We start from the raw sequence: 27551 nt of genomic DNA, 5'->3' as shown, positions 1-27551 counted from the left end.
AATTCCATTAAAAGGGCAACCAGCACAGTCTCTAAACTATATTCCTTTTTAGACAGAGACAATAAATTGTTGACATCCACAAACTCCTGTAATTTGAGAGTAACTGCATATTCAACTAATTTTGATTTTTTTTTTTTTTAAGTTGTCTGTTGCAGCCACAATACAGGCACTCACGGACACTTCCCTACATGTGGGGAAAATGACTGAGGCACAAAACAGTCTCAAAACCCCCAAATAATATTTTACTGGGCTAAGGGAGGGAGGTGGGAGGGCAGATGAGGACCTGGGACTCTCAAAGTATAACACCCCCATGGCTCCACTCAGGACAGAAAACCAGCTTCAGCCACTAATCCTACAGTACAGTAATTAAACTACACTTTTTTTTTTTAATGAAATTTCTCACATAAAAAACAAAATCAAATCCTACCACACCAAGCTCAGGCTGTACAGAATAGGTCTTCCTACCACCTGCTGGAGAATGAGAAATATTGACTGGCCACTGGCTGTACAGGAAACTTAAGTAGTGATGTGAGAACATAAACTCAAGCATCTGGACTTGTCTGGAGGAATGATAAAAAAAAAACAGTGCTTCTCAAAACACTAGACAACACAATAAAAGGGAAGGGAGCTATGGACTTGGGAGCCAAAAGCTGTTCAGTTACAGTTTTAATTTTGTAAAGTGCACTGTCTTCTATAGTGCCATTTCATTCAGTGAAACACGACAAATACAATGTGTTATGAAAAAGCATTTTAAAAAAACAGTTTGTCAGGGATTAGTTGTTCAGTCTCTTGAGAAAAAAGAAACAATTATCTGTCTGACTGCAAAACATAAATAAAGCACTTGATCTGTCCTTATGAAAAACAATTTATAGTACCTATTCCTGCTTGAATTATTAACTCTAGAATAAATACCCCTTCTCAATATTACCAGGATTCATTCCCCCCCCCCCCCCCCCCCCCAGCAGATAAAGGCCAAGTACAGTTACCAGTGTTACCAATAGGAAGCTGGAGGAAAGCATCTCAAAAACCCACCAAAACACAGTTTAATCAGTAAATGAAGACCATCATTACATTTAGGTACCTTCTATCTCAGTTACTCTTTGGGTCTGCTTGCCTGTAGACAATCGACTACAGGAATCCAATACATTGTCTTGATAACGACAGAACATTAAGGCATGCTACAGCCATAAAATATGTGTTATTTGCTCCATAACGCACATTAAACAGCAACAATGTATGTTATATTACCATAACACATGCTAAGTTATTGTGGGATACAAAGTAATGAGATGCAAAACATGCAAATGAAAAATACTTCATTACTATTGAAATTGAATAACACAGCTTGTAGTGAACACCACAAGCTGCGTCACTCCCGGATAAGTTTTCCTAGCCAGGAGCACTGGGTTGATAAATCATGTCCCAGTTCTCTAGGGTTGCTTCTTAAAGGGGCTAGGCATTAATTTTCCACCTCTACAACTGATGCCACCCCAAAGCTCCCCATCACATATCTCCCCAAAAATTCCCACCTTCCCATATGCTCCACTCCCTCCCCCCCCCCCCCCCGGGGGCCTACCTGATGATAGTGAATACAGGTCAGACTGATCTCCAGTCACTCCTGCCTCTGCTACATTCAAAATGATGCTGGCAATCCATAGTGACAGTATTGCAGTACTACCTCTAGGGGTCAAGCTACTTTATAAGATCTATTTGTCTTTATAAATTATTAGGGTAAGTGTCAGAAATCATGCCTATATGGAAATTTGTAAATGCCTTCACATAGATTATTTCAGTATGCAGAAAAATTATATTTTATAATCTACAAATGAATTTGTGAACTCTGGCTGAACTCTGCACAAACCTCACTCCTGTATACACCAAATGTCACAGTATGCACAGTCATGTTGACATGCATACTTTTACACCTGCTGGAACGATGCATGAAAATGACTTTATAAAATTAACTTATGAGAAAAAAAAAAGTGGTTTATGTACAGAAATGGTTGTTCATAAAAATGCAGGTGATATATGTATATAAGCTATATTTATTATAGGATTTGACTAAAACAACATGGGTATTAACTGGAGAATAAAGGGTTAAGATATAAAAATAACCTTTAAAGGAGGTCTTTTAGCCTGGATTTGAATAAGAGCAGAGAAGGGAGCAGAACACGCCCAAGTCAGAAAGCCTTTTCCAGGCGTATGGAACAATGAGGTAGATGAACATAGTCTAGAGCTGGCAGTGAAGGAAAAGGGCACAGATAAGCATGCTCTGTTATTCCTTTAAAATGGGACAGAAGAGATATGACTGGTGCAATTATCAAACTGTGAATTGAAGTGGAGGGAATAATTCCCTTGAAAAAGCCAGTTTGGTGAAACACGAATTCATATTGGGTTCCTGTTTTCTGCATAAGATAAACTGAATTATTTTTGGAGCAATGAATGATGTTTAAAATGAAAAAGAAGGATCAATGGAAGAATATTATAGCCTATTGCTTTTGAGAAGAAGTAAGCTTTGAAAGGCTACATAACTCTGATGATCCTATTAAAAATTTAAAAAAAAAAAAGAAAAAAAAAAAATATATATATATATATACACGCACACATACAAACACAGAGAACGCTCTAAAATGCTACTTTATTAGACTGAAGTGGACTGTGGGTATAGATATTGATAAGAGTCCCTGTTTTGACCCCATTCTGCATTTATGATTTTGCCGAAGTGCTTATTTTATAAAAGCATACGTCTCGTGACCAATCAGAAGTGTAGATATATATACCAAATTCAAAAACCATTTGAGAATCATGCCGCTTTACTCATGTGATATCTGTGAACTTGTCAATGCCAGTCAATTTGGGCAACAGAGCTAGGGAAGTTCAAAACTACTATCAAACAGAGCATACTGTCCACCACACGTGCAGTCAACAAACAGCAGGACCAGGCTCTAGCTGACTGCCATGTCCCTTGCTAGCAGAATCATGCTTTGTTGTATGAAGCTACCAGAATCTTGAGATAGTGTTAAGAGCAGCTGCCCTAGTAGCAGCTGTGATAACTAGTGTGCAGTACTAACCCACATGCTAGCTGTTACACCCGGCCACTCCTCCATTCCATTCATGTTACACCTATGACTCGCTTTTACCCACTTTAACCCAGGGGCATAGCCAGACTTCAGCGGTAGGGGGGTCCAGAGCCAAGGTGAGGGGGCACATTTTAGCCCCCCCCCCGCCACCGCCGCCCCCCCCCCCCCGCCATTGCTGACACCTCCCCCGCCATTGCCGACACCTCCAACAACTTTGACCCCCCCTGCCGATGACCCTCTCGACCCCCTGCCCACCGTCGCCTACCTTTGCTGGCGGGGGACCCCATCCCCCCGCCAGCCGAAGTCTTCTTCCTTCGTTTGGTTTCTCAGTCTGACGTCCTGCACATACAACGTGCAGGATGTCAGACTCACAGAAACAGAACGAAGCCCTGCAAGGCTTTGGGGGATTTGGGGGGCTCAGCACCCAAGGGAAGGGAGCTATGGACTTGGGGAGGTATTTTACTGTATTTTTTTTACTTTTTACAAGTGTCCCCTAGGGTGCCCAGTTGGTGTACTGGCATGTGAGGGGGACCAGTGCACTACGAATCCTGGCCCCTCCCATGACCAAATGCCTTGGATGTGTTCGTTTTTGAGCTGGGCGGCTTCGGTTTCCATTATCTCTGAAAACCAATACTGCCCAGCTCAAATCCGCCCAAATCTGATGCATTTGCCTGGCCCCAACCGTATTATTGAAACAAAAGATGGACGCCCATCTTTTTCGAAAATACAGTCTGTCCCACCCCTTCACGTACCCATCCTTGGAGATAGTCGCCCATGGAGATGGGCGTCCGCATTCGATTATGCCCCTCTAGATGTTTCCCAACACAACCCCAGCCCACAAAAAACAATATTTTTTTCTATTTGTAAGCAAAATTTAACTTCTCTAGCATGTCATAAGAAAAAAAAAATTGTATCTCATTTTTTTCAGCAAAACATCATTTGTCATTTTATATCTTTGCCATTCACATGTTCTGAAAATACAGTCCTTCGTTCATCATCCATGAAAATAATTTCTGTATATAATTTTTTTTTTTTTTGGTACATTTGTACCCGCGCTTTCCCACTCATGGCAGGCTCAATGCAGCTTACATGGGGCAATGGAGGGTTAAGTGACTTGCCCAGAGTCACAAGGAGCTGCCTGTGCCTGAAGTGGGAATCGATCTCAGTTCCTCAGGACCAAAGTCCACCACCCTAACCACTAGGCCACTCCTCCACTATGGAGAACAACCCCTACATAATTTAATTTGCCACATGTGTATGTTAATCATCATGTACCATGTTCAAAAGACAGTGGGCCCGATATTCAGACCGTGGGAGGCAGCCTGCATGAGTGCCACAATCGGTGCTGACCCCTGATATTCAATACCGGACTGTGACGGGCATTGAATATCCAGGGTTTTATTTGGCTGGCTCAAACTTAACCAACTAAGTGAATATTCACTGCTGACTGGTTAAGTTTATAGTAGCCAAAGATAAGACTGCTTCTTAGGTGGTCCGATTTGGCCAACAAACAACCAACCACTGCTTGAATATTCATGGATAGCTGGCTATATCACACTAACCTGTGAATATTCAGCATAGATAACGGACTACCTCCTGCAGAATATTAGCAGTTAGCTAGATAACTGACCGGGAGCCTTTGTGGCTGGTTAAGTAGAACTGAATATCAGCTGATATATTTTTATGCATTTTGGGGAGAATTTATTTAATTCATTTACAGTTTCCTCTCAATATATAACTCAAAATTGTCCCTTAGGAATTATAGAGAAGAAATGTAATTAAGATGTATTTCATCTTCTATGCATTTCTCATGGGTGCAAAGTTGTGTACAGATGTACTGTACTTTTGAACACTATAACAAGTCACTTACATATATGTGCCAAATGCATGCTGAAATGTATAGAATTAAGATATTTACAAGCCTAAGTGTAAATTTATCTGTGCAAATGCCAGTAGGGTGTCTAATTGGTATTCAATACAATATCTGGAACTTCTATGCTGCATATTACCAAATGGTTTAGTGTGGATTACAATAAGCATCAATGAGTAAAGTGGTGTCGTAGCCATATTAGTCCACTTTTAGAGGTAATAAATAAAAATATATCAAAATATAGAAAAGAAAATAAGATGATACCTTTTTTTATTTGACTAATACATTTTTTGATTAGCTTTAAAGGTAACCCTTCTTCTTCAGATCCGAAATAAGTAAAACACAAAAGCATTCCAATGACAGTCTCACAGGAAGAGGGTGGGGTGGGTTAGATGAGAAACAGGGAGAGCCGGGTGGGTGAAAGACAGGGAGAGATGAATGGCTGATAAGAGAGTGACAAAGCAGTATAATTTTATGGTTTATAGTGGGACAGAAAGACCAGACCTTTAAGTCCTCTCTGGTGGGTGTCAAAATATTTCATCATTTTGACTTCAAAGGTATTACGTTCCTGAATTTTCTTAAAATTTCCTTTTCGTATTCTTACCATAAGATCATTGATGCAGTGTTCTGGTTTTGTAAAGTGCTGTCCCACAGAAGTGGCATCCTAGTTGACATTGGAATGTTTAATATTGTGTCTATGTAAATTGAGCCTCGTCTTTAGCATCAACAATAAGCATCAAGAAAGAGAACATTCATATCTGATATTAGCAGGTATATATAGAAAAAAAAAAGAGTTTTAAAATAGACTAGGCAAATAAATGGGACTTTAACAACTTCCGGAATCTTAAATAACAGTATTCTTGCCATATGAACAAAGGTAGATAGTTCCAAGATTTAACTGCCTAATGGAGGAGGGAAGCAGTAAAATATCATTTAGACCATATCTTATTTATAGGGGGATAAAGCAGTAAGAATTGTCTTCTAGCATGTGCACTTGTAGGAAAATATAGGTGCGAAAAATTGGCTGGAGCTTCACCTTGAATTAACCTGAAAACTATAGTGCAAAATTTGAATAAACAACATGCACAAATTGGAAGCCAGTGAAGTTTAACCAAGAGAGGAGTAATCCTTTCACAACATCTTGCACCAAAAATCAGTGTAGCAACAGCACTCTGCAAGATTTGAAATGGATTAAAAAGTTTTCAGAACAGCCAACACATAAAAGGGGAAAGGAAAATGGGACTTGATACACTGCCTTTCTGAGGTTTTTGCAACTACATCCAAAGTGGTTTACATATACTCAGGTACTTATTTTGTACCGGGGCAAAGGAGGGTTAAGTGACTTGCCCAGAGTCATAAGGAGCTGCAGTGGGAATCAAACTCAGTTCCCCACGATCAAAGTCCACTGCACTAACCACTAGGCTACTCCTCCACAATAGTCAAATATAGAAAGAATAATTAGTCAAAAGTATCATATGTTCAGATTTAAAGCAATGTTTTACTCACTTAAGTACTCTCAATTTATTAAAAAAAAACTGTATCAGTTTATTTAGTTGGGCTTTCATTGTTAGATGAGAATCAAAAATAACTCACAGTAGATATAAAGATGGTTCAAGATCAAATTTCATCCCATTTAAATACATTTTAGCTAAAGGTATAGATATAGAAGTAGGGCCAAAAAAGATCAATTTGTTTTTATCGTTATTTAACTTAAAACGGGCTATGGTTGCCCACTCCTCTACCAAGGAAAAACAGGTTTGCATATGAAGTCCAATAGTTTGGAGAGAAGAGCTAAAAGGAATCAGTAATGTAATATCATCTGCAAAGATAAAATACGATATTCTTTTTTTCTGACAGTGTCCTTCCAAAAGTAGCCATTGCCAAGTTAAAAAGGATTGAGAAGAGTAGGGAACCCTGAGGGGAGTCCACACATCATCCTCCCTTTCAGAAATGACATTATCCCATGTTACAGAATACAATCCCTCACAAAGGAAACCAGAGAACCAATTTAGAATTTTTTCCTGAAATGCCAATAGATTCAAGTAGATACAGCATTAAGTCATGAGCAATCAAATGAAATGCCACAGATAGGTCGAATTGTAATAGCAGCATTTGATAAACTTGGGCTATCTGTATTTGTATTTCTGCTAGAAAAGTCCCTAATAGAGTTTCAGTACTGAAAACTCTACGGAATGCAGATTGTATAGAGGAAAGGATATTATCATCATCTAAATAAGCAGTTAATTGATGGGCTATAATGAGTTCAGTTATTTTTGTAAATGGAATTTCAGCTATTGGCCTATAATTAGAGAAGTTCCAGAATATCCTTAGTGGGACCTTTTAAAATAGGTGTCAGAATATTACCCAAGGAAACTGGAAATAAGCCATGTTGAAACAATTCTTATAGAGAATCATGTAACTGATTTATGAATTCTGAAGGAGCTGATTTGTACAGATAGGAAGGGCAAATATCTAAGGAATATTGAAAGCTTGAGAAACAAGTTAAAGTATGAATATCCAAAATAGTGAATACAACAAAATCTACTCAGCTCAAGTCAGCAGGGGATGAAGAAGAATCAGAATTGAAAGGTAATTTAAGATCTGTAAATTCTGTTGTATTAGTTTTGATTATGGCACACAAATTAATTACCTTTGTTTGGAAAAAGATCAGCCAGTTTTTGACTGGTCAATTTTTCACACTAGAAACTTGAAACATTTAAACAATCCTTGTAAAAAATAGCAATCTCTCCTCAACAACGTGGGTATGGTTGGTGTACAACGTCATAACTTGAAGGAAAAAGACCCAGTAAAACCAGGTCATCTTGTAAACAAAACCAAGATTCGGTAATAAAAAAATAAGCCTGGTTGATTTTCTGTGATCCAATCATTAACTATGTGAGAATGGTTACATAAAGATCTAGCATTTGCATAAAAACATGGAACTAGTAATAAACCTTTATAACATTGATAGTATAAATCTTTCAGCAGCTGATATAAGAAAGTTGTACCTCACCATTTTTTCTTGAAATAACATTCTTTTTCCTATGTCATATAATTGTTTCTATGGGTTGAGATCATGAAAGGCAATTGATGAGTTGGCAACAAAAAGGTAGCCTTAATCAATGATAGTTCTTAATATGGAATGATGGTGTTATTTACTGGAATTGAATAGGCTTTCTCTGTAATATCTAGTAAATGATCTATCCCTACTTCCAAGTAAAATATTAATCTTAACATAAGCCAGCGATGATGGTAGAACTTACCTCAGAATTGCCCAAAAGTTGCCCACTAAGGGGCAATATACACCCCTTAGATGGCACAACTGAGAAAAGGCATGCTGAAATAGGGCTACAGAGAAGATGCTGGAGATACAGTGATGTCACCAGGGGATGGGGCCAATCACTGAACTACCAGCAGCTGTGACAGGACAGATGGAAATAACAGGGTTGATTGGGTGCAGTTGTGACACAATAGATGGAAATAGCTGGTAGGTACTTCCTGGAGATGGATAAGCACTCAAGCAGAGTTCCAGTTGGCTGAGTGCATCACTCAAATGGCATAGCACTTATTTGTAAGGGAGGCATTCTCATGGATTCATCTTTATGTTCAATGACATTGGATTTTGTTCCTAGAAGACTGTTTTTTGTTTTATATTTGGATAATAAATTGAGCCCATTTTTACATCATCCTTACTTGTGGGTTTGGCTCCTTCTATCTCTTTCTTCTCATGGGTAGGCCATAAGTGGGACTAATATTTAAACAGGCAATTTACAGAATACTGTATGTTACCCCCATGTCTGTTACATTTAGGTGTCCACATTTACGACAGATCTATGGCTAGTGGTAAATGGGGGCAGGGGTGCTCTAAATGTAGACATGTCTGAATATTATGCTAGTATTCTATAAGGACACTTGAGTGCCAGAATGTCCATACAGAATAGGCCCACATCCTGCTTTACCAGAGCACATTAATGAAGATGCCCCATTGTAGAACTGTCCTCTATGTAGGTAAAAGTACACATAATAGTGAATATACTTTTACCTGATGCCAAAAGTACAGGCGTATTTAATCTGTGCCCTGGATATAATGGATTCTCAGTGGCAGATGTATATCCCAGATGCCATGGCAAGGTGCAAACCCTCCATATTTCTAGTTTTTATTTTAGTATAGCCATCTTGTATTTCTTGAGCTGGGAGCAGACCTGAAATTGCAAGACAGCTATAAATCTGTTTTTTCTGATCACTACCCTTCTAAGGCTGTAGAAATTTGTGGTTTGAAATTTGACCTATGTTAACTTGTGAAGCAACCAAGAGCCAGAGACTCCTAAGACTAAAGACACCTGCAATATCCAAATAAACAATCAAAAGGAGAAGTAAGTGGGTTTGGGTGAAATTGTAGCTTCAGCAAGAGGGTGTGGGAACTATCATGGTGACTAAGCATAACTGGGACATAGGTCAACCATTATCTAATAAAAAAAACTTATGCTTATGTACATGACATGCCTTAAACTGTCCATGCAATAAGGGAACCAATGAAAAGAGTTGGAAGATAGTAGAAAGTGCTGGAACAGGATTTACCATAAAAGGAAATAGAATGCTCTGGAAAGATGCATATTCATTACGTAGGAAGGGTAATTAAGATAAAAAAGAAAGGAAGAAAAGGTATATAAGAGGAAACAGAACTAAGGATGGGGAGCCTCAGTGTGTCTACACTAGCAGGTGGATGTATTGATAGCTCCCAGGGAAAACTCTGTTTTATTTGCTACATATTACACTCTATTGGGATTTTAATTTTTAATATTTCAATGATTACTGATTGGCTTTTTTGGCAATTTGAATAAACATTTATTAAGTCTAATACTTATTTGGCAGCCAGAGTTTTTCTTGACTGGGGTTCTGCCTGGGGGGGGAGGGGAGGAAAAGCTTTCTCAAGGGTCCACCCTTCAGGAGACCTCCAGAAGGCTACTCCTGTCTCAGAGGCAAAGACAGGAGTGCACTGGGAGAGGTCATGGAACTGAATCTATATGTACAGATTCCCATTTTACCTATCTTTTTCTTCAGGCCTTTATGCTAGCTTTGTAGAAATCACCTTGCAATACTTAGGGTCAAGTTTTTGCTACCATTCTTCTATATGACATTTTACTTTAATCAAAACAGATTCTTCTTTAGCAGGGAGCAACACAAAATTCTAAAAGGAAACAAATATGTATAAAGCTTCTCAGTGTGACAACAGCAGCTGACTACATAAAGAACACTGGTAAAATAACTTTCTATTTTATCTTCTAAGAGATGAAGATGGTTATTTTGGAAACATCCACATATCTAAATGACAGCCTTTAAACATCAGAAGACACAGGGATGTTTAAATGCCATTTCAAAACAGGAGCTCTTCAGATGTGTGGAAGCTCACTATTTCTAAATGGCAATGGGTATGGGGAGGACAAGGAAAGGAAATTGTCTGGGAGGGATGACAATACAGATATGCATTCCCTATTTCACATACAGAATCCACTCCTGCACTGGAAAACCTAGATGTCAAATTTACACCAGCCCCAAGTCTCTGTTTTCAGGGTCTGCACTAAATCCCAACATTTTGGGCCTACAATTTCAGAGCTCTCCCCGCTTTAAACAACTGCCATCACCCTACCTCTCCCTCTGACATCAAAAGACCCCCCACTCCTAGCAGGAACAGAGCTCTCTCCCAGGAGACCCCCACAAGTGGACACAAGCTTCATACATGGCAACCTCCCTCATTCCAGTCAGGGCCCAAGGCCTACAAAAATCAGCCGGGGGCCGTACACAGTATCCAGGCTTACCAGGGTGTCTAGTGGGGGTGGAGCGATGCCCACTCACCTCCATATCATGGCCTCCAGGATCCAAAATGGCCATCGAAAAATCTAGCAGTAATATTGCAATACCACCTCTAGAAGACAGGCTTCCATATGTGGGTAAAAAGTCTAACCCCTAGCAGTAATAATGTGGTGCTACCACTAGCGATCTTGGCTGCCATTTTGGATTCCAGAGACCAAGAGGCAGGAGTAGGTGGGCATTGTTCCTGCCCAACTAGACACCAGGGACTCCCAATAAGCCCAGGAAATGTGCCAGGAGGGTAGGGGTAGGGGGCTTGGAGCTCCATGCTGATTTTTGGGGCCTTGGGCAATGAGGGGAATGGAGGAGGATGCAACGTGTTGAGCCTGTGCCCACATGTGGGGGCTCCAAGGAGGGGATCTGTTCTTGTCGGGAGAGGAGTCTGCTTATGTCAGGAGATGGGTTGGTGATATCAGAGATGGTTTGGGATATTCCATCAGGATTGGGGCTGCCTTTGTTAAGGGAGTGGTGATTTCAGAAACCTGCTCCCATGCATAAGCAAGGGTGGGAAGTATTTTTTCTGTAGCCCATGTCCAGCTTTCTATAATTGCTGCTCCTTCTGGACATGGAAGGGTTTGGATGTGCAGCCAGCTCCTATTTTATAAGAGGCTTGGACACTGAAATTTCTCATGGCATGTCCTTTCTAAAATGCCATTCCATGTGACTTGTATTCAGGTCAACCACAATAAGAACTCAAAAGAAAACTAACCTTTTCAGGATGAGTTCCTTTGGAAAGAATATCAAGCAAGTCTGCTGAAGAAATAAAATAGAATCGAGGAAAAGCCAAGCGCTTAGTTTCTAGGTATTCAGCCAAAGCTTTCTCACAAAGAAAGAGTCTAAAATGAAAAATAATCAAAACATAATTTATATATCCACATATTTAACTTATCAATAGTCTTAAAAATTGTTCAGTCTCCAAATTATTTTCTTAAATGAAAACATCAACTTTTTCAAAATGTAAGAAAGCTTAACTTTCAACACATATAGACAAACATTCCTTTCCTGGAAGTTTCAAAACTGCCCTTAGCATGACCCCCCCCTAATAATTTCCTTAAGTTAAGGCCTCTTCTTTCCTATGAAGACAAGCCCCGAGACCTAGTACAGCAGGAGTGTCTAATGGGAGAACAGACTAAGGATGCAAATTATCCCCATCAAGTTCAAAGCAGCTTGTAGATGCAAGGAGAAAACACAATTTGAAGTGCCAGTAGACAAATTCCAGAAGCCTAAAAAATAAGATAGAAGGGTAAGAGTGAATAGCACTAAATGGTGTGGTAGATATAACTGGCATCTCAGAGATTTGGTGGAAGAAAGACAATCAATGAGACACTGTGTTAACAGGGTACAAATTATATCGCAACGATAAAGGGTATCAAATTGGAGGGGCGTTGCGCTATATGTTAAAAAGAGAATTGAGTCAAACAAGCTGAACATTCTACATAAAACAGATAGCAGCGTGGAACCATTATGGATAGAAATTCCATGTGTGAAGAGGAGTATTCTTGTAGGGCTGTACTACCGTCTGCCAGGACAGAATGAACAAACAGATGAAGAAATGTTTACAGAAATTAGTAAAGCTGGCAAATTGAGCAACGCTATAATAATGGGTGAATTCAATAACCGTTTGTAACAAAATTCTACTTTGGTATAACCAGTATTGGAGGTGCACACTCACTAGTATTCATGAAAATGTGGAGAAAAAAAAGACTTCAGAAACCATAAAGAGTACTCATTGTGCAAGGACAACCCTTCAGTTTTAGAGTACTCCTATTCTTCAATCACTAGTCTTCACAAAAAAAAACTCCACTCTTCTTATTCATGAATAAGAAGAATGGAGTTTTTTGTGTGAAGACTAGTGATTGAAGAATAGGAGTACTCTAAAACTGAAGGGTTGTCCTTGCACAATGAGTACTCTTTATGGTTTCTGAAGTCTTTTTTTTCTCCACATTTTCATGAATACTAGTGAGTGTGCACCTCCAATACTGGGTTATACCAAAGTAGAATTTTGTTGCAAACGGTGATAGTATTCTACTATTCCTTTTTGTGGTTCAGTGAATTCAATAACCTCAATATTGACTGGATAATGTTACATCAGGGAGCGCCAGGGAGATAAAATTCCTAGATGTAATAAACGACTCCTTCTTGGAGCAACTGGTCCAGTAACAGAAAAGAGGAGCCATTTTAGATCTAGTCCTTGGTGGCATGCAGGGTATAGTATGAGAGGTAACGGTGTGGGGTCCACTGGGAAACAGTGATCATAACATGTACAAGATGAAGCCACAAAGGAAATCTACTGTAGCAGGATTTAATTTTCAAAAGGGTGACTATGATAAAATGAGAAAAATGGTTAAAAATAAGCTAAAAGATCAGCTGCAAAAGGTAGGACATTAAATCAGGCATGGACATTGTTTAAAAATACCAGCTTGGAAGCCCAGACCAGATGCATTCCATGTATTTATAAAGGTGGAAAGAAGAGAAAATGACAGCCAGCATGGTTAAAAGGTGACACGGAAGAGACTATTAGAGCCAAAAGAATGTCCTTTAAAGAATGGAAAAAGGACCCAAATGAAAAAAATAAGAAGCAACATAAGCACTGGCAAGCTAGGTGAAAAGCACTGATAAAGAAGGCTAAAAGAGAATATTAAGAGAAACTTGCAGCAGAGGCAAAGACTTGCAGTAACAACTTTTTCAGGTATATCAGAAGCAGAAAGCCTGCAAGGGAATCTATGGGACTGTTAGATCATGAAGGAGCAAAGGGGGCACTCAGGGAGGACAAGGCCACAGCGGAGAAACTGAATTAATTCTTTGCTTCAGTCTTTACGGAAGAAGATGTAAGAGATCTACTTGTATCAGAAATGGTTTTCAAGAGTGATGATGTGGAGGAACTGAAAGAAATCTTGGTGAACTTGGAAGACGTACTAAGCCAAATCCACAAATTAAAGAGTAGTAAATCACATGGACTGGATGGCATGCATCCAAGGGTACTGAAAGAACTCAAACATGAAATTGCTGATTTGCTGTTGGTAATCTTTAATCTGTCGTTAAAGTCGTCCATAGTACATGAAGATTGGAAGGTGGCCAATGTGACGCCAATTTTTAAAAGGGTTCAAAGGGCGATCCTGCAAATTATAGCCCAGAAAGCTTGACGTTAGTGCTGAGTAAAATAGTGGAACCTATTATGAAGAAGAATAAAATTACAGAACCCATAAATATACATGGTTTAATGAGACAGAGTCAGCATAGTTTCAGCCAATGGGAAGCCTTGTCTCACCAATATGCCTCATTTCTTTGAAGGCGTGAATAAACATGTGGATAAAGGTGAGCTGGTTGATGTAGTGTATCTAGATTTTCAGAAAGCGTTTGATAAAGTTCCTCATGAGACTCCTGAGAAAATTAAAAAGTCATGGGATAGGAGGCAATATTCTGTTGTGGATTAGGAACTGGTTATTGGACAGAAAGCAGAGGGTAGAGTTGCCATTTCTCTCAATGGAGGGGGGTGAATAGTGGAGTGCCACAGGGATCTGTACTGGGACCGGTGCTATTTAACATATTTATAAATGATCTGGAAATCAGAACGACAAGTGAGGTGATTAAATTTGCAGAAGACATAAAACTATTCAAGGTTATTAAAACGTGTGGACTGTGAAAAATAACAGGAAGACCTTAGGAAATTGGAAGACTGGCCATCCAAATGGCAAATGAAATTTAATGTGGACAAATGCAAAGTGATGCACATGAAAAAGAATAATTCAAATCATAGTTACCTGATGCTAGTGTCCATCTTGAGGGGGTCAGCACCCCCCTCCCAAAAAAAAAAAAAGATCTCTGGGTTGTTGTAGACAATAGGCTGAAATCTTCTGCCCAGTGTGTGGCAGCAGACAAAAAAGCAAAAGAGGATGCTAGGTATTATTAGGAAAGGGATTCAAAATAAGACTGAGAATATTATAATGCCTTTGCATTACTCCATGGTGTGACCTCATCGTGAGTATTGCTTTCAGTTCTGGTCACTGTATCTAAAATTATATATATATATATATATATATAGCGGAATTAGAAAAGGTTCAAAGAAAAACGACCAAAATGATAAAGGGTACGGAACTCCTCCCATATAAGAAAAGGCTAAAGAGGTTAGGGTTCTTCAGCATGGAAAAGAGATGGCTGAGGGGAGATATGATTGAGGTTTACAAAATCCTGAGTAGTGTACAACGGGTAGAAGCAATTTCTTTCAAAAAGTACAAAGACTAGGGGACACTCAATAACTTACATGGAAATACTTTTAATACAAATAGTAGGAAATCTTTTTTCACCCAACTAACAGTTAAGCTCTGGAACTCTTTTCCAGAGGATGTAGCGTATCTGGGCTTAAAAATGGTTCGGGCAAGTTCCTGGACGAAAGGTCCATGGTCTGCTATTGAGACAGATATGGGGAACTTGCCCTGGGATTGGTAGCATGAAATGCTGCTACTCTTTGGGTTTCTGCCAGGTATTTGTGACCTGGATTGGCAACTGTTGGAAACAGGATACTGGGCTAGATGGACCGCTTGTCTGACTCAGTATGGCTATTCTTATATTCTTATCTAAAAATATGACAGTATACAAAGCAGTATCAAATCAGGAGGAAGGAAATATTGTACTACAAAGATTGGGTAGATATCATAAGAACAACAGTTAGTGTCTCCTTTAGCCCCTTCATTCTGTAATGTGCAGATTACACTTGAAAATTTACAGGATACTAGAACTTAGATGGGTAAGTGTACAATTATGTGCATAAGTGCTAACTGAGCCCTCAGTGCCCAAATAACCTCATGAAATCTGCTCCTCAACAACTCATAATAGACCTAACGAGCCACGTAAACTTCATGCTACAAAACGGACTTTTCCCAAAAGAAAAAGGAAAAATCTTACTCACCCCAATTCCTAAACACACAAAGAAAAGCACGAGCGAAATAACCAACTACAGACCAGTAGCATCCATACCACTAATAACCAAAATAACTGAAGGAATGGTAACAAAACATCTCACAAACTACCTAAACAAACACTCAATACTGCATGATGCCCAATCAGGATTCCGATCAAATCATAGCACAGAAACAGTCTTAGTCACCCTTATGACAAAATTTAAACAAATAATAGCAACTGGAAACAATATACTCCTCCCACAATTTGACATGTCAAGTGCCTTCGATATGGTTGACCACGGAATCCTATTACACATACTTGAATATTTTGGCATTGGAGGAAATGTCCTGAACTGGTTCAAGGGGTTCCTAACACAGCGTTCGTATCAAGTTACATCAAATTCAACCACATCTAATGCATGGACACCTGAATGTGGAGTACCACAAGGATCACCCCTCTCACCAACTATTTTCAACCTAATGATGATCCCTTTGGCAAAACTCCTATCAAACCATAACCTCAACCCATATATATACGCCGATGATGTAACAATATACATCCCTTTCAAACAGGACATCAAAGAAATCTATAACGAAATCAATCAAAGTCTACACATCATGAACACATGGGCAAATGCATTTCGTCTGAAATTAAATGCAGAAAAAACTCAATGCCTGATACTCACCTCCCAATACAACACGAACAAATTTACCGCTATAAACACACCAAAATTAAACCTTCCAATCTCAGAAACGCTAAAAATCCTTGGAGTCACTATCGACCGCCACTTAACACTCGAAACTCATGCAAACAATACAACCAAAAAAATGTTCTACTGCATGTGGAAACTGAAAAGAATAAGACCATTCTTCCCAAGATCCGTCTTTCGCTGCCTAGTGAAATCCCTCGTATTAAGCCATCTGGATTACTGCAACTCACTATACGCAGGTTGCAAAGAGCAAATACTGAGGAAACTTCAAACAGCCCAGAATACAGCAGCCAGACTCATCTTCGGAAAACCAAAATATGAAAGTGCAAAACCCTTACGAGAGAAGCTACACTGGCTTCCACTCAAGGAACGCATTACTTTTAAAGTATGCACATTAATCCACAAAATCATTCACGGCGAAGCTCCAGCCTACATGTCTGAATTAATAGACCTACCACCCAGAAACGTCAAAAGATCATCCCGAACCTTCCTCAACCTCCACTTCCCTAATTGCAAGGGCGTAAAATACAAGACGCTACACGCGTCAACCTTTTCTCAAGTGGGCACGCAGTTCTGGAACACACTGAGAACGATCCACGAGCAAACCTCCTTCCGCAAATTATTGAAGACCCATCTTTTTGAAAAAATTTACGGAAAGAAGCAAAACACATAAAGTCCACACTCACTGTTCACTAAAGCATCAATACATCCACTTCTGAACTCTCATCCCCCGTAGTCTCACCTCACTCATACCTTTACTCACAGAAATATGTATACCATACATAATGCCCTTTTAACCTCCCACTGTCTCCTTCCAATGTTTGGTTCCAGTGTTTATATTCCTTAACAACACTGTGATTGTCTTGTATAACTCTTCACAATGTAATCCATAACCAAGTTGTAACAAATTGTATTTCCATCATTCATATCGTATTGTAAGCCACACTGAGCCCGCAGAAAGGTGGGAAAATGTGGGATACAAATGCAATAAATAAATACTTAGTTTGCTTATTCTGAGGGGCAAGGGATGAGGTGATCCCATTAGTAGTAGGAGAAAAGGGGCCAAATTCAGTACCAGCACCTGATGCTGTCCCCTCCTCATCCAAACGATAGGTCAGAGACCCATCATAAGTAGACTGGAATATCATTTTTTGCTGTTATTTAATTCATGCTTATAGAAATATAAGAGAATCAAACATTTTGAGTGTACATTGATCTTAACTCCAGTGTGCATCACATTAAGGGCCCTGTTTACTAAGGTGTGCTAGCGCTTTTAGCACGTGCACGTGCACAAAATTCGCACGCGCTGTGTAGGCACCCATAGGAATATTGTGGGTGCCTACAAAGTTAGCGTGAGCTAAAGACACTAACACGCCTCTAGTGCAGGTTAGCAAACAGGGCCCTAATTCTTTTTACACATTACTTTTGACAGATAAAATAATTGTATAGGTTACTGTTTACCTTTGCTGCAGAGTTTCAAGTTTTTCATACAGGTTAGGCCTGTTTGTGGCTTCTAACACATTTTTTGTTTCAGCGGTCTCAAACATTAGCTCCTGTAGATTATAAAAAGAATGATTTTAGTTATACAATTTAACAGTACTAAACCAAGCACTATAATAAATTCTACAGTAAAGTATGCAGTAACCCAGTACAGAAAAAAAATAAATATATATATATATATATATATAAAGAATGGAATAATTATGATGACTAATTCAAGTCCACAGAATTATCTATCATGTCATCCATGCACACTATGAAATGATAATTGTACCTTTTATTCTGGAGTGGCAATTGCCATGAAGGAACATTGTAAGCCACATTGAGCCTGCAAATAGGTGGGAAAATGTGGGATACAAATGCAGCAAATAAATAAATAAAGGATCCAAGAATTAATGGAAGATATAGGAAAATGGTAAAGGAAAAAAGAAAACTATTTTAATTAAATTTGTTTCCTAACTTCAGTAGGGCAACCAAAATGAAAAATAAAAGGAAACTAAATAATAAATATATGCAGACATTATTAATCTCATAGTACTCATCGAGTAACTGAGCACAAGCTGTGACTACACTCTTCATTTTAATGTATTTTTAAAATATATAATTATATATATATATATATATATATATATATATATATATATATATATATATATATATACACACACACGAAATTTTGGTCATACTGTTTAGGTCATACTGCTTGAATGTCTGTCACCTGTACAATTTAGATTAAAAACTGTCATCATGATTTACTGAAACTATAAAGCACAATTGACGTGGACACAATAGTCATTTAGGATCCCTTTTACTAAGCAGCGCTAAAAAGTAGCCTGTGCTATCCCCAGCTGAGTCTTTCCCCGAACACTAAGGACACTTTCAGTGCTGGTAAATGACCAAATTTCCTATTTCTGCAATAAAGGCCACACACTAATTTTCCCATTAGTGTGTGGCCATTATCACATGAGCACTTACTGACACTATTTTGTAGGCAGCCAGGGCTCACATGCTAATCAGTTAGTATGCAGCAATGCCCATGCGCTAACCAATTAGCACAGCTGCGCCTACTCTCTGCCCTGAAACACAGCCCCAGTTCTGTAAAATACGTTTTACTTTTTTAGCGCATGGGTAGTGCGCGCATATGGAAAAACTACCAAGGGAAGCCCAGGCGCGCCCCATAATAGTTATTTTTAACTTGCAGTAAATATATGTTAATGTTTACTACAGCTTAGTAAAAGGGCCCTTTAAACATTTAGGGGTAATTCAATACCTGTCATCTATATTTAGGAGGGTCTTTTACTTAGACACGCTGGCATTTATAGCGCGTGTTAAAAATAGACGCGCGCTAAACGCAAAAGATGCCCACAGGAATACGTTGGCATCTTTAGCATTTAACGCACACCTATTTTTAACGCGCGCTAAAAACGCCAGCTTGCCTAAGTAAATGACCCCCTAGGTGTCTTTTCTATAAAAGAAAGTAGGTGCCTACTTTCCTTTTTAAGTGTGTGCACCTAAATGCTGCAGATGCATGTCAAACAAAGTATTCTATAAATTATAAGCACAAGTGAGGCTCACCTATGTGTACACCAACCTCTAAAATACAGATATGTAAGATATGTGTTTACAGAATAGTGCTTAGATAGGTTTTTTTTGGCACTTACACCCATACACATGTACATGCCATTATTCTAATCATTTACACATGCAACCAGCATGTACATGTTACCATGTATTTCAAAGAATGACCCCCTTAGAGCCCCATTTTACATAGAAAGCAGAAACTGGAATTGAGATGTCTGTGTCAGGATGTGCTCAATCTCCAACTGTTTTTTAGAAAAGGATTTGTGGCACAGAGCCTTTTCTCAATACCTGCTGGCTTGCTTGTGTATGTGCCAGCACATGCAGTGGAAGCAGCCATTTTTTTAAAAACTACGTGTTGAAAAAAATGAATAGTATGGACCCATGCGCTGGTACTTTCACGTGGAAGTGTGGGTTTTATAATTTCCACATGTAGCTGGTCCATTTAGTAATCTATATGTGTAAGAGCCACCAGTTAAATAGTGACATAGCATTTTAAACTTGGTTTCATTCTGCAGGTGGACAAAAACTACATCAGATTAAGAAGACTTCCTCATGTAAAGCCCTGATCAAAATGAGCACTTTTGTAAAACTTGTACAAACCTTTGAGGTGGTACAAAACCCAATATAGACATTTTTCTCCACACATATTATTCCCTTCGTAAAATAGGAAACATGGGTATAGATTTTATTCCCACCCAAGCCAGACCCAAACCACATTTACTTGAAATCTCTGTATAGTATAAATCTCCATGTGTAAATAGCAGCATTCTGAATTTAGTGCTTAAATATGTAAATGCTGTTATTTGCACGTGGATTTGTTCCTAAAATAATGGTCAACATAACCAATCTGCTCTTACCTTGAAATCTACATTAATTCCATCAAACCTTTTTGCATCTTCAGGAAGTTGTTTCCTGATATCTTCAGAGCCAATGAAGATGCTCTCTAGATGGGACCAAGTACGCTGAACTTCCATCCAAATAAAAATAACTGCATCAGTAATATTTAATATCTTTTGCCAGCAGGTGACTTGTTCAATGAAATGTTCCACATATTTGCTCTGTAAAATGGCCTGTAACTGCACCTAAAGGATCAAAAAATGAAGTATGGGTGAACAGTGCCTATATATCACAAAGAAAAAAATTCATCCTCTGAGTACAATGAATACTTGACCACTAAAAGTTGTGTAAAATCCTAGATACACCATGAATGTATTCATTGATTTGTTCCATATGACTCTGCAAAACTGGTACCAGACCATTCTATGCAGCTTACAAATAGTCATAAGATAACACATACAAACGCTTTTTCCACGTCTAAGCTCACCAATGTCATCCCCCTTTTTGCCCCCCAAGTTCCTACTTGACTATGTTCCGGTCCAATATCAAACGAGAAGAATGTGTTTTAAGGGTTGTGTAACCTTTAGGTGGAATTTACATTTGATGTTGTGTGATAATACCATTGTATCTTCTGACAGTTGATGTATGTGTGCATTGCTCTTGCCAATAAAAATTATAATTAAAAAAAAAAAAGATAACACATACAATATTAGCCTATCAGAAACTACCATAAAATATGGACAGAAGATAATATTAACACACCTATAACCAATTAAACAAAAACTAAATATTAAAAAAATTAACAGTACCTTTTCATGCACATGGACCAACCAAATGAAAGCCCATATACCCAAATACCTCTGAAAAAAAGAAGTTTCTGTCTGTAACTAATATAAATGTGTTCTTTCAACTCTTGCCTGGAATGTTTTTACGTTTGGGGAGCGTGCCAGGTGCCCTTGACCTGGATTGGCCACTGTCGGTGACAGGATGCTGGGCTAGATGGACCTTTGGTCTTTCCCAGTATGGCACTACTTATGTACTTATGTACTTATGTACTAAAACCAAGGACAACACACTTCACAAATACTGGAGCACAAACAACACACAGGAAAGTGAGCGATGGGTGGCAGAAATCTTTCATATTCACAGCACAAATGACTCGACACAGACAGTTTTTCGACTCGTAGGCCTGCACCAGGGGTTAAAAAACATCTAAGACATATAAATAAAAGAGTACATTAATATATAAAAATACATCAAAACTAATACATTAAAAGCATGATAGACAAATGGTTTAACTAACATTAAATAAGCTAAAAGATAAACCATACAGAACCAAATGCAAATTGTAAAGTATACTTCAACAACATTTTAACAACAACAAAAAAGCATTAAATATTAAAAAGTCAATTCATGCAATATGAGATGTATACAACATCAAAACAAATGATGTTGTATACATCTCATATTGCATTAATTAACATCCAGGTATGGTACTCATCTGTGTACACCACTGACTTTTTAATATTTAATATTATTTTGTTAAAATGTTGAAGAGGTTTCATTGGTAGGACTTATGCCTGAAGGCATGGATGGTTGAAGGTTTAGGCCTCCAGGTCCAAGTCTACCCCTGCAATCATCTATGTACAGAAGAGACTCTCCTCATAGGCGAGATACTGACAAAGGTCAAGGACGGCTGAATCACCTTAAAATTCTTCTTCACACTCTAAACCATTCACATTCATTGAGGGGGTCCTCAGAGAAGTTCCAAGAAAGAAAAAAAACTGTCTCACCAATTCTTTTTTTTTTCAGATCACAATACATAAGAACATAAGATATGCCACACTTGGATCAGATCAAAGGTTCATCAAGCTCAGTATCCTGTTCTGACAACAGCCAATCCAGGTCACTATTAAGAGGAGGAACCAAAGAGTAGATTTATTTCTTATTGCTCACACTCAGAAATGAACAATGGCTTTCCCAAATCTGTATGGCTAATAGTAATCTACATAAATGTTTCCTCCAGGAACCCGTCCCAATCTGTTTTAAATCAGATACAACAACTGCTTCGATCACATCTTCCAGCCACAAATTCCACTTCTTGATTAAGTGCTGAATGAAAAACAATTTCTTGGATTTGTTTTAAGTGTACTGCCTATTAGTTTCATGGAGAATCCTTTAGGCTTAGTACTAATTGAATGGGTAGATGACCATTCCCTATCTACTCATTCTATCCCACTCACAATTTTAAAGATCTCTGTCATATCTTCTATCAGCCTTCTCTTCTCCAAGTTGGAAAGCCATAACTCATTTATCCTCTCTTCAGAGGAAGGCTGATCCAAGCACTCTATTATTTTTGTTTTCCTTCTGTTTCTTATTTTGGTTCCCACAGGAAGTCAAGACCAAGGCCAAATTTAATAACCATTCTGTTACTCAGTCGACAGCAAAAAATCATGCTTTCTCTGGGTTCAGAAGACATAGTTTGAATCTTGATCCAGATTTCAAAGGGTAAGAAAAAGGCTGAGAGTTTTTTGCAAGCAGAGAATGTCAAATTGCTGAGTCCTTAGAATTTTAAAAGAGGTTTTTGACTGTAAGAAAGGGTTTCCAGGCTTTGCCACAGTCAGGAATGACTGAGGCTGTTCAATTACTGCAGATAATAAAGGAGTGATATTCCTATTTGTTGGATGCCCAAAGTAGACAAAAAGTGGTCCAAAAGTTTAGAATGATTTTCCTAGACATCAACTTTTCCCTCCTACAACAATAAAGGGAAATATGTCTACAACAGTAGCTCTCAACCTTTTTTCAGTCGGAACACACCTAACAGATGATACATGACCATCCTAGACATTTGGTCTAACACAGTATAGCAGTTTTTATGAGTTAAATGTAAACATGCATTGTATCCACAAAACCCCAATCCCCCTCCATCTCATGTCATCTGATTAATAGTGATAGGTCAATAATTCTTTAATAAAATCAAATGTAATAACAATGTCCATTAAAAGACATGGATTAGTAATAAGCAAAGACTGTCAGTCCAACTGTTGTACAAAGTCTATCAGAGAGTGACGCAATCTTACATGTCTCTGATGTATTGTATACAATATGAAGTGCAAATGTATGCAAAGCACCTCTATAGAAACAGTAGTGACCTGATGTCCTCACTGTAGTATCAAGTTGGCTGACCCCAAACAATGGTTGCCTGTTGCAGGTGGCCAGTACGTCACTTTTAATGGGGGTAAGAATTATGTGGCTTCCATTTTTTTCCCAGATGTTTTATGTCACCCTGATCTTGCTACTACTAATCACTTCTATAGCACTACTAGATGTATGCAGCACTGTACACATTAATATGCAGGTACTTTCTCTGTCCCTAGAAGGCTCACAATCTAAGTTTTTGTACCTGGGGCAATGGAGGGTTAAATGACTTTCCCATAGTCACAAGGAGTTGCTAGTACAACAAGAACCAATACAGAAGCTACAATAAGTTTCAAACAAACCATGAAGAGCTACCATCCATCATCTAGAGTCCAAATGTAGTTGAAGTAAGGACTGCTTCTCCGAAATTTGTCCATTGTATTCTTCCTGTATGCTGTGAGCTGTTCAATTGAGAGAACAAATCTTAATCTTGAATACCGGTCTATTACAGATGGGGGCACAGTAGATTTCCATTCTCTTGCTATGGAACATTTAGCTGCTAAAAACAGTTAGCAATAACCTTCTGCACATAAGGTGGATAACTCCCCAATCACATATACAATAAGCATAGTGCTGGTAAACAATGGTGCATCTATTACCTTTTTAGTGATCATTATTACTTGCTCCCAAAAGAGGTGAAGAATGGCACATGACCACCACATATTGAAATACGAGCCCCTTGCCTGACATCCTCGCCAACAAGACCCGTCTCCACCCAACCTGAACCTGCTTATCTGTTCAGAGTTTAGGTACCATCTTATGAGTACTTTCAAGTTATTTTCCCTCTGGTGGGCACAAATATTAGTTTTTGTACCCATCATGACAGCTGCCTGCCATTGACTGATCTCAAAGGTTTGCTGAAGATCACTTTCCCACTGAAGCATATATGAAAGTTTATTGAATCTATTGCCCTTTATAATTTTATACAAAGCTGAAATCAGGCCCTTCACTGAGGAGAGTTTTGCCCATAAGGTTTCTAAGGCATCAGGTTCTTTAGCTTTAATATCCTTATTTGGAGAGCTATTGAGATCCAGATTATGCAAGTCAAAGTCCCTCTGTAAATGGTCGAAAGCTTTCATCTGGCCCTGTGTAAGAGTTGGGATATAGTGGATATGCCTTGCGCCCTCCACTGCCTCATAACAATTGCTTGCTCAGGTGCCGTGGAGGGGCATAATCGAACGGAAACGCCTATCTCCATGGGCGTTTATCTCCGAGAACAGGCCCGTGAAGGGGCGGGCCGAACCGTATTTTCGAAAAAATGGACGTTTTTGAGCTGGGCGTTTGTTTTTTTTAGCGATAATGGAAACTAAAAACGCCCAGCACAAAAACGTCCTAATCCGAGCCATTTGGTCGTGGGAGGGGCCACGATTCGTAGTGCACTTGCCCCCCTGATATGCCAGGACACCAACTGGGCACCCTAGGTCAGTGCGGTGGACTTCAGAAAAAGCTCCCACATGCATAGCTTCCTTACCACGGTTGCTGAGCTCCCAACCCCCTCCCCCAAAACCCACTACCCACAAATGTACAACACTATCATAGCTCTTAGGGGTGAAGGGGGCACCTACATGTGGGTACAGTGGGTTTTGGAGGCCTCCCATTTACCAGCACAAGTGTTACAGGTGGGGGGGGGGGTGGGCCTGGGGCCACCTGGCTGAAGTGCACTGCGGTACCCACTAAAAGTGCTCCAGGGACCTGCATACACGCAGGCCTCTAGGACTTGTTGCTGCTATATAACATTGGCACACCAGTTGACACCTGAAGACTAATCTCTCCGAAAACGTCCTTTATTGGAATAAGCACGCTTACTCACAGTTAACTGCAGATCAGAGGTTGTGCCCCACTGGCAACGAGTCTCCCTGGTACTGAGATGAGCAGTAGGTCAGAGCTGGTAGAATGCTGTACAATGCCCTCTTTTCAGCCACATTCAAGGGAAGAACTAAGTTGTCTAACATGGCTAACACAGGAAAGGGAACTAAAACTGGCTTACAAAAATGGCCACTACCGCATGGACTACAACAGGAAACACAACAGGGCACACTCTGACCCAGTAGGCAGGGGGAAAAGCACCATGGGAGAAGAGCCTACCAACTACCAACATCGTGAGACTGTAACACAAGCTAATGAAATCACGGAGCCCAATACCCTACACCCACCACAATGCAATGCTGATGTGACCCTGTACTGCACCCAAGAGCCACATCTGACCCAGGGAAAGGCTGTGACAGGATCGAACACATTCTGCTGTCATGGAGGTGGGTACGGCATTTGAGGCTGGCATACAGGCTGGGAAAAAAAGTTTTTAAAGTGGGGTTTTTTTTGGTGGGAGGGGGTTAGTGACCACTGGGGGAGTCCGGAGAGGTCATCCCCGATTCCCTCCAGTGGTCATCTGGGCAGTTAGAGCACTTTTTTGGGACTTGTTCGTGAAAAAAAAGGGTCCAAAAAAAAGTGACCCAAAATCGCAGTAAAAACTCCTTTTTTTTTCCGATCATCAGCTAAAGACACCCATCTCTCCTCGGCTGATAACCACGCCCCAGTTCCGCCTCCACCATGCCTCCGACACGCCCCCGTCAACTTTATTCGTTTCCGCGACGGAGTGCAGTTGGAAACGCCCAAAATCGGCTTTCGATTATACCGATTTGGGCGCCTTTGCGAGACAAACGTCTATCTCCCGATTTAGGTCGCACTATAGGCGTTTTTCTCTTTCGAAAATAAGCTGGATAGTATCAAAGAGTGCGACCAAAAAGGTGAGCCCTGACACCCTGTTGGAGCCTTCTAGACAGTACCTGAGGCCTCTCCATTGCTGAATAATATGGGCAACATAAGCAGTACTTTATTTGAGTCTTACTTCCCCCCACAGCCACACCCCAGAGGAGATCAGATAACTAAGCCCTAGGCGTGTAATAGTGTTCTAGCTGGGCAAAGGGTTTGGGACTCAAACCCTCTCGCCAGTCCCAAACATGTCTCACTCGGGTGACCAGATAACTCCCCAAATCTGGAATCCCCCCCAACTTTTTATGCATATACAAAGCTGTTTTAATTATATGGAGCCTTCCCTCCCTCCCACCTCAATTAAAACCTTGATCATCTTTTGCCACTGGGAGAGGGTTTTCTTGCTAATGGGTATAGGAAGAGCATGAAAAAGGTAGAGCAACCTGGGCAAAAGTTTCATCTTTATAATTGCCGTTCTACCCATCCATGAGAACGTACCCCTACTCCAATCCTCATGTCCTCCTGAAGCTTTTTAATCAGCAGTTTGTAATTAAGATTATAGAGGGAGGTCAGGTTGTTTGAAATCTTTATTCCTAAGTATGTCAGGTGCGATTTAACCCATTTAAAAGGACAAATCTCTTTTACTGACCAAATCTGCTCCTCTAATATTATATTAAGTGCCTCAGTTTTATTTATATTGGCTTTAAACCCCAATACTGAACCGCACAATCTCGCTGAGGATCTCAGGCAGGAAGCGCTGTGGATTAGACACTGATAGTATCACATCATCCGCGAATAAAGACATTTTGTGGTGTTGTGGGCCTATGGGAAATCTGCCTATCTCTGCAGTATCTCTGATATGCTGAGCAAAGGGTTCCATGATCTGGGCAAATAACACTGGTGACAAAGAACACCCCATCATGTGCCTGTCCCCCTGTCTCCAATTTGACTGCTAGTATATGGCCCATTAATTTTAATGTGTGCTTCTGGGTTTGTGTATAAAGTGGCCAACTAGGTGATAAAAGCTTGACCGACTCCCACCTTTTTAAGCACCTCCAACATAAAATCCCAATGAACCCAGTCAAACGCTTTCTCAGTACTGACTGCGATCAGAATGGAGGGCACATTTAGGACAGCCCATTCAAATTAATAACTCATTTCATATTGTCCATCATTTGTCATCCCAGTATAAAACCAACTTGAACTTGGTTTATCAAAAAGGGGATCTGAGGAACCAATCTATTAGCAAGGATCTTGGCCATGATCTTAAGATCCACATTCATTAAAGAAGTCAGGTGAT

The 27551-nt window shown here is 39.6% G+C and overlaps 1 protein-coding gene across 1 annotated transcript in view; it reads right to left on the bottom strand.

Annotated features, from left to right (window-relative positions):
• DNAH11 (dynein axonemal heavy chain 11) overlaps nt 1-27551 on the bottom strand; it is a 708797-nt gene that overhangs the window by 505440 nt on the left and 175806 nt on the right. The window contains exons 24-26 of the mRNA XM_030201723.1: nt 20365-20589; nt 17888-17979; nt 11528-11654 (exon numbers count right to left, since the gene is read on the bottom strand). Of these exons, the coding sequence (XP_030057583.1) occupies nt 11528-11654; nt 17888-17979; nt 20365-20589 (444 nt within the window). The remainder of the gene's footprint in view (nt 1-11527; nt 11655-17887; nt 17980-20364; nt 20590-27551) is intronic.

The sequence above is a fragment of the Microcaecilia unicolor genome, chromosome 1, assembly GCF_901765095.1.
Source record: "Microcaecilia unicolor chromosome 1, aMicUni1.1, whole genome shotgun sequence".
Taxonomy (NCBI): Eukaryota; Metazoa; Chordata; class Amphibia; order Gymnophiona; family Siphonopidae; genus Microcaecilia; species Microcaecilia unicolor.
This window is presented reverse-complemented; position numbering and strand designations above follow the sequence as displayed.